Source organism: Pseudochaenichthys georgianus, chromosome 18 (assembly GCF_902827115.2).
Source record: "Pseudochaenichthys georgianus chromosome 18, fPseGeo1.2, whole genome shotgun sequence".
NCBI classification, from domain to species: Eukaryota; Metazoa; Chordata; class Actinopteri; order Perciformes; family Channichthyidae; genus Pseudochaenichthys; species Pseudochaenichthys georgianus.
Window position 1 is genome coordinate 15,288,530 of NC_047520.1, and position 14,855 is coordinate 15,303,384.

The 14,855-nt window shown below is 41.2% G+C and overlaps 1 protein-coding gene across 2 annotated transcripts in view; it reads left to right on the forward strand.

The window, feature by feature from the left end:
- The window catches only part of slc8a4b (solute carrier family 8 member 4b), a 53,580-nt gene that overhangs the window by 2,576 nt on the left and 36,149 nt on the right, over positions 1 to 14,855 (forward strand). For both annotated transcript variants that reach the window (XM_034106492.2, XM_034106494.2), the window contains exons 6-10: positions 2,678 to 2,788; positions 2,874 to 3,026; positions 5,376 to 5,472; positions 5,850 to 6,041; positions 6,854 to 7,046. In XM_034106492.2, coding sequence (XP_033962383.1) covers positions 2,678 to 2,788; positions 2,874 to 3,026; positions 5,376 to 5,472; positions 5,850 to 6,041; positions 6,854 to 7,046 — 746 coding nt within the window. The remainder of the gene's footprint in view (positions 1 to 2,677; positions 2,789 to 2,873; positions 3,027 to 5,375; positions 5,473 to 5,849; positions 6,042 to 6,853; positions 7,047 to 14,855) is intronic.

Sequence of the window (14,855 nt, forward strand, 5' to 3'; positions counted from 1 at the left end):
ACTGGAAACAAGGGGAAACAGGTAGCCTGGCTGTGGCCAAAGTTCAAAGAGACATTGTAGTCATTTTGAAAAGTGTATTTCAAGTTATGGTTTTATAGAAAGTTACATTTGTTATCTTTTATTAGCAAACAGCAGCCAGGCACAGCGACTTCATGGATAGCTTTTTGGACAAAAAAAAACGCTCAAAATTGCCGGCAATATTACATTTGAAACATCTATTTCAATTTCATTCATCTGTAATCTAAACTGCAAATATGGCCCTTAATAATCCCTTACCATGTTAGTTTATATAAAGAACCTAAGACCCCGGGAACATAAGCTTATCTCCTTCTTCATGCTAAGCTAATAGCTTCCTGGCTCTATCCCCCCTGTCCAAACACGAAGGTGGTATCAATTCCTATTTAAATCCCAGCAAGTAAAAGCATATTCACCATAATGTCAAGCTTCTCTAAGACATACATATTTGATTTTAGTCCACAATTGAATGTATTTGGATGTTGCTGCTCATAATGGAGGCCCTGCATTTATCCTAAATGAGACATTACATCATGTCACACATTTCATATGCGACCCCTCTAGGGTGACTGTGTTAGAGTTGACGCTTTGACACATTCAGTTGTTAACAAGGTGTTTTAAGTGATGGCAGGGATACAGAGAACATTTCAAAATGTTACAGAGCAAGTTAAAAGGTGATCAATAAATTAAACAACTGCCTACATGCACATGAAAGAAAATCAAAACCCAACTTTGCATACACACCAAATAAAAAGAACATACTATGGAAGTCATTAGAGTGTTGTCTAGATAAGTACACATATAAAGATTTTCAGCCCCTCATGTAATGTCATGTGCTGATAAAACCACTAGTCTGCAGAGAGCATGTTGGCGGTTGGCTTGATTGACAGCCCTATAACAGACATCTGACATCCAGGTGGTTTTTTTCGGGGTAAGTTGTATTAACATCAAATAAGTGAGCATGTAAGTTCCTCCATAGCCTTGGAAGCCATAGCTTGACAAAAAACGTAACGTAAATGTAACCCAAGGTCCACTTGTTAACTTTATTTGAGCTTACAGCTGAGTTCATATAAGAGCGGGTCATGTTATTAACATTTCAAAAAGAGACAGTAAGTGGACCTTGTGTTAAGATTTTTTTGGGGGATTTAGATATACGATGTCTTAAAATGTATTGACTAGCCATGAAAATGTAGTGCTTTGTCCTAAATTGTACTTATGGTTTAATTTGGCATTAGTTTGGTTTTAGATAGTCATTGTGGTTTTTTCGCATCCCTGGTAAAATAGAAAGCAGTCACTAATAAATGGTTTTCACACACTCATATCTTTTTGAATATTTGCACTCGCTAAAAACAATTTTTATAATCAAACTGGCACATTAAGGACTTGTCTGGTTTTGCACCCTTTGATGATGAACTGTGGAAGCTATCCAAGTCTCTGCTGCTCCCTCTTTCTCTACTTTCCTCTCTTCCTTCCCTTGCCTTTCCTCCACCATTTGTTGCTCCTGGTCTTTGTTTTTTTGACAATGAAGGAGAGGAGAGGAAAGCACCCCAAGGTGCACTGGGAAACTGCCAGATGTTTGTTTGAATTCAAGCCTCCCTCCCTGCAGCTCCTCGCTCGGGCTTTTTTCTGTAAATAAAAATGGCAGCTGGCCTGAAGAGTAAACTCAAGTGGACAAAATAATTTCAGTGTGGTCTTAACGAATCATTACATTAACAGTAGTTCCCCATGGTGGAATTGGACTTTCATTCAATTAGACCAGCTAAACCGTTTTTAACTAAACTTACAATTACAGCTTCCATCCCTCCACAGTGATGCAGATTTTATGAGAATTCTGAAGGGATATTGCCGGCTCTCTTTCCTTCAATTTCAAAAACTCAGTGTTCCTTTGAGGCCACATTTAAGCCAATGATTTGCACATCTAAAGATAAATGTTCTATTTAGTTGGTAAATTGCTAGAATATGAAATTCCTATTCAGCCAGACACTTTTATTGAAATGTGTGCTTATAGATTGATGAAGCCCATTAGATAAGTGTTTGCAGCGGAACAGTCTTGTGCATTGTTAACAGGGAAGTAAGGAAGCAATGTCACATTGTTCAAGGAAATGTGATCAAGGAAATATTTTTGGTTGGATACCCGAAACATAGAATTGAGGCTTTTCATCATTTTAAAGGCCTTTAGCTCTTTACTTCTGGCCATTTATATGTACAAAATTATAGAGGTGGTGATCATCTGTAAACATCATTTGTTGAACAAAACATGTAAGAACAATAACATGTTGTTGTCCTCAGTTTGCTTTTTGCAATATTCCAAAATCCAATGGAAAATCCCATTAAAGTAACTAGAGCTAACTTCTGGGTTTGCCCAAAATCCCTGCAAAGCAACACAGTTATACATATGAAGCTCCAACATCAATACGCGCAGGATCTAGGTCCAAACTTCAAGCACCCATTTTTAAAAAACGTCCTTCAGTAACTCTCTAATCCCTTGACTACTAATTTCCCTGAGGAAAAACATTCCCAAAAGAGATTCACTGCTTAATCTTAAATTGCAGCTTCCAATTCAAACGTGGAAGCTTTTATAAAAGGACTTTTTTTTTGGAGGTGAAACAAAACACGATCAATACAATAGATTTGTTATTAATTGATTGGTTTTGTTGATCAGGTCCTGATGCAGCAGCAGAAGAGCAGAGCGTTCTATCGTATCCAGGCAACCAGGATGATGATCGGAGCTGGAAACATCCTGAAGAAGCACGCCGCCGACCAGGCCCGCAAGGTGGGATGCACATCATCTCCCCTCGGTACCACTATTTACAGATAAAGAACTCGCATCTTAATTTGTTCCCGTCTCTTATTTCCAGGTGGTGAGCAGCAATGAGACGCAGGCGCAGGAGGACGACCCTCACACCATCACGATGGACTTTGAACCCGCTCTGTACCAGTGCTTCGAAAACTGTGGCTCCTTAAAACTGACTGTGGGCAGACACGGAGGAGACCCTGGAGTTACTGTCAAGGTGTGTGTGGTGTTCATGCGAGACTGAGGAGTTCAGAAAAATGACCACAGAAATCTGCTCTGACCTGACCTCACTTGTTCTCATCTCTAACAAAATTCAGACTGCTGGTAAATAACAGAAATGGTTGATAAAGAAGAGCGGGGACACACATTACTAAACACTTTATTCTCCAGATTTTTCGATTTCTGTTCAGGCTGTAAGAAAAAGATAAAAAACATCCATTGGGGAAGGCTCATTGATCTTAACACTGGCCTCATACTCTGAATAACAGATTTTCTGTTAAGTCAGAGACAGAAATCTGTATCAGTGAAATGATCTGCATGTTAATACAGCAGGGGTCTGCATGGCTGTGTCGTCTCTATTATTCTCCCATATACACATACAACTTCCTCGGAATAGATCATGCCCTATTAGGCAATGTTAATGGAATTGAAAGAATAATATGTGTATCCTCAGCATGATTCAGATCAGATAATGGGTTATCCCTTGGACCATGATACAATATCACGGCTGTTTTCTTTTACCGTAGTCCTCCTGAAAACAGACACACCAAACCAAATCATAACTTCCTTTTCAAAGGAGACTATGATGTAGCATCAGAGCTATCTTTAGAGGTCGGTTCATGGCATGGCTTCAGTCTGCCGTCCACTGAAACTGATTTTATAAAGTGAAGTGGCCTTTTAAGCCCACACAGGCTCTTCAGTCGCGTGTCAGAGCAGTGCAGACGCAGAAATGATTATTGTTACGTAAATGCTTTCACAATGTGGTTACATGTACTCGATGCCGCACTTGAATCAGTGAAAAGCTGGACACATCTATTAACAGTCCCAGCCTTTTCATTATACAAGAAAAGTTCAAAGAAATATACTCATAAAAAGCTTAGCACTTTTAGCACGAGGCAGCCATTCTAAAACAGCTACCGACACTTAGACATATCTTTAAAAACATTATATATAAAGCTAACCGCTCATTTGAAGCTGCATTAAGAGACTTTGTGTGCCGCTTGTGCCGCAGCAGGAAAAAGCTATAACATTTAAAAGACCTTTGAAGCCAAAATAGCTAATATGATGTAAAAAAGTAGGCTTTTTTGATATACAGCAGGTACGGAGAATCATTAGCTTTCATTCGTATCCACCTGATGGATTAAGTCCCATATTTAACTTCTTTAAGCACCGTTTTAAATTCCCAGGAAAGATATGCATCTCTTAATCTGCTAAATGTCAGCGAGTACTTACTTTTGTTTTGCCATTTAGTTCCAAGCAGGCATTTACAGCTTCTTTGTATAGCTTTTTAGTTGAAAGCAGCTGAATGTTGCGTATTAAATTATACAACACAGATAAGTCAAGTTAGTCTGGAAAACCAAAACAAAGAGCTACATGTTAAAACTCGTTATTTAATGTGGGTTTCTCAGTATGAGCAAAACCTTAGTAAGTCATTTGAGCCAATACAGAAAACAGATTATAGTAGCTTGAAGTCTGCTTAAATAATTTGTAAATGGTAATATTATTTATGGGAAACCACATTCCTGTCCATCCATACCAAGAAGAACAGTTTCCGAGCAGAGGGGTTCATCAAATACAATGTGCTGTGTTTTATAAATTAGGTGCCATAGGAAAAGGCATACTTTTAATTAAGTTAAACCTACAGTGGTACAGTTAATAAAGCCGAGCTATATTCTCGGCTGCCCATCTTTATAAAATATACATAACATAGAAACCCACTCATCAATTCATTCATTTCCTGCTATTATATTCACACAATCATAATTCCAAAATGTCATAATGTCTCTTCGTGTTTCAAAACTCTGAAATATAATGAATCCTCAGTATAGAGTAGTCCCAGCAATAAAAGGCACATGTAAAAAAGCGTTCAGAGTTGTGTCACTCACACGCATTTCATCAAGAGCGGAGCGAGTGCGAAGAGAATGGGAATAACAGCGCCCCCAGCACTGAGTCAGCTTTTCATACACAGCACGTCTGTATGAGGTACGGTAATGGGAATGTCTGAAAAGACGACACACTCTGTTATCTGATTCTAAACAGTGAGGGGGCATTTGTGAGTACATGGGGGCAGATGGAGAGGATACAGGGAGGTTGTGTTGTACCATATTCAAAGTGTTTATTTTCATACTGGGTCTGACCACAGGGCTCAGTTTAATGAAGCACTTTCTCTTGAATGTCCTCTGTTCCCCAAATGCCTCTCCTCTTCTTCTCCGCCTGCGTCTCTTTTTCCATGTTCTCCTTTCCCTTTGTGTTTATTTGCCGTTCCGTTCCGTTTTATCTTCTGACGGCTCTCCCTTTGCCCTGGTCTCAACCCGCCTCCCCTCTCTGTGTGCTCCGCTCTCCCCAGGTGGATTATCGCACAGAGGACGGCACAGCAAACGCAGGTTCGGATTATGAGTTTGCAGAGGGGACGCTGCTGTTCAAGCCGGGAGAGACCCTCAAAGGTACAAAAAACTCACGGCAATAGTGTGTGGCATAGTTTCCAAAAACACATCGCTTAGACTGAGGCTCAAACAGATCACATCATCCACAGGGAACGCTACAATGTTCTTTTTGGATAATGTTTCATAAAGAAGAATCCTACTAAGGCTGTACTGTTTAGACTTATTGTGATTATTTGGCCTGATATTGCAATTTGATATCTTTAAAGATATAGCAGGGAATTGAAACATTTATCGCTTGGAAATGGTATCAAAGTTATCATGGTGTGACCCTTATAAGAAGATTTGAACCAAAACAAGGATTTTCCTCAAATTGGATGAAATATGCAGCGCTGACTAAACTATTCTGTCCCAACCGATAACGACATTCCTTTCCCCAGAGATCACAGTCGGAGTGATTGACGATGACATCTTCGAGGAGGATGAGTATTTCTACGTCCACCTCAGTAACCCTCGGATGGTTGGATATCCGGAGATCGGCACCGCCCCGCAGGACGCCAGCGTCGCCCCCAAAGCCGTGCTGGGGGACAACCACAGCGCCACAGTGACCATCTACGATGACGATCACGCAGGTAATTGAAGCCCTAAATAATGTTCGATGGGAATAGATACGATTTTATTCATATCCCTGTAATTACAGATTCTCCTCATGGTCTCATTCTGTATCGATTACGTTATTGAATCGTGATGGTTTTTTGTGTAGAAAAAAAGTATGTATTTAGAAGTTTTCCGTTTAAATGTATAATGGGAAACATTGCACCTTCTATTACAACCACTGTTTTTCAGAGATTCATGTTTTTGTCTCTCCCAAAAACAGACTTGCAACTCTCTTATTGAGTCGTACGATTCAGATGGATCGGTCTGCTTGGTTTCCATCTTAACCACTTAAATACAATCCTCCTACCATTTGTCCTGTTACTTTTGAAAGACAGAGGAGAACAGAATTTTGACGATTTAAATCCTCCTCACTTTCGAAGTAAAATGTACTTATTTTCTGTTCTGCCTATACCTAGATCATGCAAAACAGACAGTGTCAAAAGTAGAACTGGTTTTAATAAAAGTGTCTGCACCCATCCAGCGTTATTTTAAATCCACATGGGTCTATTATTGTATTGCTAAGGTCCCCTCAGTGTCACCACTTTTCAGCCACAGTAGTTTGAAAACAACCACAGACAATTAGAGTGACTGAGTGGAGCGTGGGCGTTTACCTGATGCTCATTTCCTTTCATCTAGAGAGAGTGGGAGGTAATCTATTATCCCCTTGACTTTATATACAGCACACACTCGAGAGCAAAGTAGTGAGTGAGCGTAGGGGTTTATCAACCTCATCTTTCACACTTTAATGTTTCTTAATGTTTCTTCTTTCTTTCTTTCTTCCCTTTAGGCATCTTTACCTTTGAGGCCGGCAGTCAGAAGGTGAGCGAGAGCGTGGGTGTGATGGAGCTGAAGGTGTTGAGGACTTCGGGGGCCCGAGGCCTGGTGGCCGTCCCCTACCGAACCGTGGATGGCAGCGCTAGAGCGGGAGAGGACTACGAAGTGTCCGCCGGCAAGCTGGAGTTCCAGAACGACGAGACCATGTGAGTACAGGAACTGTTACTAAACTGTGAATATAGGCACACTTGACCAATGGCCCGAAATCCAGTGGTGTGAAGTAACTTAGTATATTTACTCAAGTACTGTCCTAAAGTCTGAGAGACTTGTACTTTACTTGAGTATTTCAATTTGTTGCTACTTTGTACTTCTACTCCACTGAGGGCTGCTCAATTAATCATATTTTAATCGCAATTACGATTATGGCTGGCAACGATTACGAAAACAACGTTATCGAAATATAACGATTATTTTTTAATTATAATTATTAATTATTATTAAAAAAAAAGTATTAGTTTTTTAGTTGAGTTATACTTAAAGTTCATGGTAATCAACTGTTAAAAACATACTGTTCAAAACATTTTCTCCAATAAATGTATGTTTTCAAAGTAAATGGATTTTTTTAATAATCGTGATATCAATTATTGAGCCAAATAATCGAGATTATGATTTTTGCCATAATCGAGCAGCCCTAACTCCACTACAATTCAGAGGTAAATTGTGTACTTTTACTCCACTAAATGTATCTAATATCTTTTGAAATATAAAGTGTTAAATCAGACTTTAGTTCCACCTGGAGTAAATCCACCAGCTACCCTGCAGTATACAAAGTCATTCAGACTAGCTGCACCTTTACCAGCTTTGAGAACACTTTCATGATCAATCATTGTAATCAAAACATATAAAATATATTATTCTGAAACGGGCCAGTACTTCTACTTTTGGTACTTTAAGTTTATTTTGATGCCAATCCTTTTGTACTTTTACAAAACACATTTTGATTGCAGGACTTTCACTTGTAACAGAGAATTCCTTCACTCTGGTACTTCTAGTTGTATTCAAGTACAATATCTGAGTACTTTTCCCACCTCTGCCAAAGTCGAATAAAAAAAACCTTTTTATTCAATAAAAAAAAAAACCTTTTTTATTCAATAAAATCAGGTTTTTATATCACTCAAAGGTGACTGACATACTTTTAGTGTCCCATTCCTCTCACTCTGTCTCCTTTCTGTGTCATTGACTCTCATTCAGAAATGGCTGTTCAGGTTAATTGAGTGTGAAACATGCATTTGCGGTAAAAATAGCTCTATGTAAGCAGATAACAGCGCAATAATGCCACTCTTCAAGGTAGGCTACTCTGCATTCAAATGTTTCCTCACACGTGAACACACACACACACACACACACACACACACACACACACACACACACACACACACACACACACACACACACACACACACACACACACACACACACACACACACACACACACACACACACACACACACAAACACTCTCGTGTCCTTGGGCACATGCATTTTTAATATGTTGATGTTAGCGGTGTTAAATTGACCAATACATAAAGCGGTTGGGAATGCAGTGTCCTCAGCGCCTCCTGGGGCCCCATAAAGCAAGTTGTGTGTGTGTGTGTGTGTGTGTGTGTGTGTGTGTGTGTGTGTGTGTGTGTGTGTGTGTGTGTGTGTGTTGTGTGTGTGTGTGTGTGTGTGTGTGTGTGTGTGTGTGTGTGTGTGGTGTGTGTGTGTGTGTGTGTGTGTGTGTGTGTGTGTGTGTGTGTGTGTGTGTGTGTGTGTGTGTGTGTGTGTATACGTACAGTTTTAGAGAATGAGGACTTTTCTGCTTGTTTCCTCTTCCTCGAGGTGCTGTTTGATTCATGGTTGGACAGATGTTAGGGTACAATTATATGAATACAAATGTGTGTGCTGTGTTTCTAGGGGACAGGAGTTGGGAAGACGGAGTATGTATCAACCTATATGCGTGTGCTCTCGAACATCTATGCTTGTAAGGACCAACCTGGCTTTAGGCCTTGAGACTTGGGAGAAAGAAAACATGCTATTAGATTATAATTATTCCTTCATTAATGTTTTCATCACTTTAATTTGGCAGCTGGTAAAGAAGGAGTTCATTATCTATTAGATATTTAGATCAATGTAGATGTAGAAAGGACACGATTTCTCTATGAAGTTAAGTTAAGTACAACAAACCTTAAAATTGTATTCAGTTTTTTAGTACATTTTACTTGTTAATTTGCACCTCTTCTCATACAAAAGAGGCTTGTCTTGTCTACTAAAAAGGCAAAGTGTGTGTGTGTGTGTGTGTGTGTCCATTTGTGTACAATGATGCAGTCACTACTTGTAAAGCAAGCTAGTGAGCTTAGGAAACGTTGAAAGAGGGGTGAGAGGGAGCTAAAGTAGGCGAAACAAACAGATGTATGTCCTCTGGGAGCTCATTAATAGTCTCTAGTGCAAAACTAAATAAGATACTGTTAGATTGTTTGCTACAATTACAGAGATCAGAGGGTGCGGTATTCTAACTTTGTGGGTCAAGAGTAAGCAAAGAGCATCGATAAGCATCTTCCTCCTCTGGCTGCGGATGAACAGTGATTACAGCTTGTATTTGTGAAGCTTCTGAAAACCATACCGAGGTTTAAATAACCTACACCCATTTTGAGCTTGCAGTATGCATTGATCAGAACTACAACGTGTGCTTTTTGTTGAGTAGTTACACACTACTTCTTCAGCACAGGTAAAACAAAAGAACCTAAATACTGCTTTTTATTTGCTCCATTTGGGCCTCATGTTGTGCTATTTTTCTATTATGCCTTTTCAATATGAAATCTCTTTGGATTGAATATGATGCTGCCCGTTCAGCAGTGATGATATCAGAGATGCTTTGGCTTTGCAGTCGCTGCTCTTTTTAAAGGCTTTTTGGGAGGATGGACAAACACGAGCACAACAAAAAAGAAAGGGCAAACACGATGTGCTCTCTTAAGATATCCCTCCCCCTCTTTATTTTCTCATGGCTTTTTCTTGCTGCTACCCCTCTGTGTTTTCTCTTTTCATCATTGTGCCTTTGAGCCCCTTGTCCCGCTAATGTAAAGCTGCTTCTATCCGCTGCACTCGCTTGTTTCTTTCCCCTCTCTGCCTCCCCCTTTTCTCTCTTCATTACATGTCTGCTCTTGATTGACCTTGGATTTCCTCTGTGTAGCCATTTTCAGCCTTTTTCTCATTGGCTTTCTTCAACATCTCTCCCCTTTTCTCCCACCCCCCTGCATTTCTGCTTGGTATCATTTTAGTTTTCTTGAGGTTTTGTCATCCTCCCTTCTTCCCTGACCTCCCTGTCAACTCTCCTCTTTCCCTTTTCACCCTCCTGATTAGCATCTTCCTCCTTTCAGTCTTTAACCGTTACCTGTTCAAACCACTCCTCTCTCTTTCCTTGCTCTTATCTTGCTCCACTGCTTCTTTCTTACCTCTCCACCTCTCATTATTCTCTCCCTCCCCTCACCCTCTCCACCCATTCATCTCTGTCTAACCCTTTACTCAGAGAAAAAGGGACTTTCTGCCAAGGCAATTTAGCTGGATCACAACCCAGACATAACTCACCCTCCACACCTCCTTCTGTTCTCTCCTGTCTGACAGTATGTCTTCCTTCGTGGTGCTGCGTAATAGTTTTGTTTAACCATTTGGTCTATTTCAGCCCATTTAAGCAACCACACCGCACCTGCATTAATCTGTCACTTTTGTTTATCCTGTCTGATGGAATGAGATTTCTGAAAAGTTTGGGAAAAGTGCAGAAAGTGGGTAGATGGAACACAGGAGAGAGGAGGGGTAGATGGAGGAAGAGTAAACCAAGAAAATCTGAAAGGCATTGGAGCTGAACTGACAAGAGGAGAGGAGAAGGAAGTGAAGAAAAAAGGGGGCTTCACCTCAATGTATTAATATCTTATTCATAGAAAATAATGTGACGCCATCAAGAAAAAATGGATGATTTCTGAAATAAAGACACAATATCAGTTTACTAATAAGAACCACCTGCAGGGGGCCAGTTTTGCAAAACAGCACTGGCTCTATCCAAAATATAAGTCAAATAGTTCAGAAACCCTTGAAATGGGAATTAAGCTATAATGTTTGTGAATGTCTTTATCAATGCTTTGTAGCATACATTCATTCTGACCCAAATATGTGTTTCAGTACAGTGCAGGACACATGGATGGAGAAGGAGTCAGGGACATGGATAAAAACACAAGGAGGAGGAGCTATAGAGAGATGTACATGACTTGTTAATGAACTGAGGAAAGGAGTGAAGGAGGGACAAGCCATGAATAATATGTAAGTGCGTTATTGTCAGTATGTTGTTCTCTCACTCGAGTGGAATTTATTCAGTGTCACTGTGGGAAGTCACACACACATACACTTGATATGCTGCATAGTTAATCTATATGTATTCATTATTTGGACTCGCATTATGCACACGCCAGAGATAATTAAATCCCTCTGTGCCCTCTCTTTCTTTCTTTTCCGTTTTTTGGTAGTCAGAAGGCGTGTGTGCGCAAAAGACAAAGTTACGTGTGTGTCTGTCTGTGTGTGTGTGTGTGTGTGTGTGTGTGTGTCAGTGTGTGTCTGTCTGTGTGTGTGTCAGTGTGTGTGTGTCTGTGTGTGTGTGTGTGTGTGTGTGTGTGTGTGTGTGTGTGTGACTCAGTAGGGTCAGTTTATTCTTAGCCTTCCTCTGACCTACAACCGAGCTCAGTCACTGCCAGAAAACACACCTGTGTGTGTGTGTGTGTGTGTGTGTGTGTGTGTGTGTGTGTGTGTGTGTGTGTGTGTGTGTGGGGTCCTCTCCCCTGACTGCTCATTATACATTTCAAACAGGTGTTGCCACCACACTGTGCCGACGCCTGTTCAATTACTTATGCTCAGTGTGTGTATGTGTGTGTATTTACTGAATATGTGTGTGTGGGAACTCACTTTAGCCAACATAGTAAAACTTTTAACGTGTCACCTTGCAAACCAAGCTCTAATTAATCATCAGTATGCTTACTAGAAACAATCAAATACAATTCTCATTTCATATTTCCTTGTTGACATTTACACATTTAGTTTTTTCACAACATTGCGAGATAGGGCATGGTCTTGGCCGAGGTCTTCATTTCTGTGCTGCTTGTTGGGCTAATGTCAAATGAGGCTAAACATACTGTTTATATTAGCTTTCATACAAATGTTTAAAGGTGACATGTCATGCTTTTCCGGTTATTACCCATCCCCTTGTGTGTTATGAGGGTTTTTATGCATGTAAACGGTGTGCAGAGTCAAAACCCTCAAAGTACACCCTGTAGCAAGTACAACTCTAACACAGAGAAGAACTCCCCAAAACGCCTCGTTGGTGAAACGTCATCATCCATTTGATTCTTCCGGGTACATCAGGACGTCATGTTGTAACCAGAACGAAATGGACCAATCCGTGGAGCCGTTACGTTAAGTCCGCGGAGCCGTTACGTTAAGCCCCCGCTGATTGGTCCAAATTGACCAATCCACGGACTTCCTCACACACACACGCAGCTCAGCTGATGTCTCCTCCGGGCTGCTGCTGATAACAGACAGTTGGGATCGTGGCGAAATTCTCTCTGCAGACCCATTCTCACAGCGTTTATCAACCTTTTTCTTCTCAATATCAAGCCACACTTATTGTTTTTACTTCGGCTGAGACTTTGTGTGTGCTCAGGGTGAGTTTGGCTGTGTTTCGCTGTGTATCGCAAGGAAATCACACCTCCACGGAGCTCAGCGTGATTCACAACGTGAAACAATCGGACGTTGTGAATCACCCCGAGCACACACAAAGTCTCAGCCGAAGTAAAAACAATAAGTGTGGCTTGATATTGAGAAGAAAAAGGTGTGGATTGGTCAATCGGAGCACACTGGGCTCACAGGGAGGGGGGCAAGAGCTCCAACGAGCCGTTTAGTGGAGAGAGTGAATACACGTAGTTTACAGAGATGCTGTATGCGAAACAATGTGAGTTTGGAAAATTGCACAGTATTTTTCTATTGTAATATCCCTCAACAATGGTATTATGATCAGTAGAAAGGACCATGACATGTGACCTTTAACAATACAAGATAAGATACCCACTTATGAGTTCCCCATAAGCCAGCTGACAGCCGAATGCCTTCTATGAGCATAAGATTTCATACTGTAGGATCAAACTGTGTCTATCCATAAAGCAATCATTTTCATAAAAGCCTAGGATGAGGACTATTTTTGGGAAACAAAGCACAATCTAAGTTAGCATTTTTCCGTTAGAGTATATCTTTTATAAAATACATAAAGAGCTGGTAACGATACCATACCATAAGATACGATACAATAACGTTGGCCTGACCTCTGACTGCTTCTCGGACCGACTTCTACAGAAAGAAGAAATAAAACATAGTTGTCAGTGTTTTTTTGCAACGTTGTCCGTAACCCCACAAACTATTATTACTGTGGGTTGTCGGCCAGGTGTTCGAACAATTGCTTTCTCGCACAGTATGAGAGTCTTGTTCTTGAATGACATCAGTGCTGCTACAACGTGGAGAAATCCAAAGACACCATACCAAATGGTCAATTTGGAGAAATCTCATCATGCCTCGCAGACAACGAGACATTCAAAGGCCAATATTCCCCTCATCACTTCGCGGAACACAACTTCTCAGTGTTTTTGACAAAGCTGTCTGCAGAGCTGTGATCATGTATTAGCTGGAGGGGAATCAGCTTGTACGTTTTAAAAACACAGTCTCCCTTTTGGAGAGATGTTTCTTGGAATTAAGAGTGAGACAGAGGAAATATGAGGAAAGTGTGCGAGCTCGTGTGGGTGGGCGTGTGACACAGCGCTTGTAACGTGTTTGATATTTGCAACCTGTTTCTCCGTCTGTCACCAAAGCAGGGTGACTAACCCAAAGCTGTTCCCAAAATAAAAAAATCCTTTGAACTTTAAATCCTCAAGAGCTGCGTGCTGTACGTCGAGTGTTCGCTGCAGTGTGTGTAGTTCCATGCACAGGCATACAGATGCGTTTGTGTGTGTGTTGTTAGCCCTTTTTTGTATTCCCTCACAGTCATGTTTGTTACGGCCCCTACACACGGCGGCGTGCGTTGCCGCTTCAACGCTTCTGCCCATTCACTTTGAATGGGGTGACGTCACAATTCGCCGAACTGCATTGTGGGAGCAAAGCGTAGCTTCTCTCGAGGTGCTCGCTGCAAAAGTAGAGCAATGTTCTACTTTTGCCGCCTCGACGGAGGTGTCAGCCAATCAAATCCCGCATATGCAAATCTGACAGTACAAGCGCTAGCCAATCAAACCGTGTGTATGTTGGGAGAGCCAGACCGCAGTTATTTCCCATATGTCAAAAAATTGAGGAGAAAATGATCGTGGCGGTAGGGAATCACCCGGTACTCTATGACCAGTCCCTCTTTACATACAGGGATACAAACCGGAGGAGCCAGGCATGGGGGGAGGTGGCAGAGACAGTGGGTGAAACTGGTAGGTTTTCGCCTGTTTGGGGAGTTTATATCCAGTGTACTTTGTTTGAATGGACAGCTAGCAAGCATAGACAGTATATTTAGCCAGCATGGATGTAGCATGAATGCTTTGCTTTGTATGTCCGGGGCGGGACATTCATGTGATTGGTTGTTGGTCGCGTTGCTCGCGTTGACTCCCCAAGCTCAAGATACGCCCACCGCCAAGCGGCAACGCACGCCGCCGTGTGTAGGCTCCGTTACTCAGCAAGTGTCATCTCTTTCTCTTACGGTACGTCCACACAGCAGCTTTTCAAAAATCTTGAAAATCTTGGAGCTGGGCGTGTCTGAAAGCTTGGGGATTTTTTGCGACCAACAACCAATCACATGAATCTCCCGCCCCCGACATACAAAGCAAAAAACCCCGGGGATTTTATGCGAGCAATATATATATATATATATATATATATATAAACTCCCCAAACAGGCGAAAACCTACCAGTTTCCCC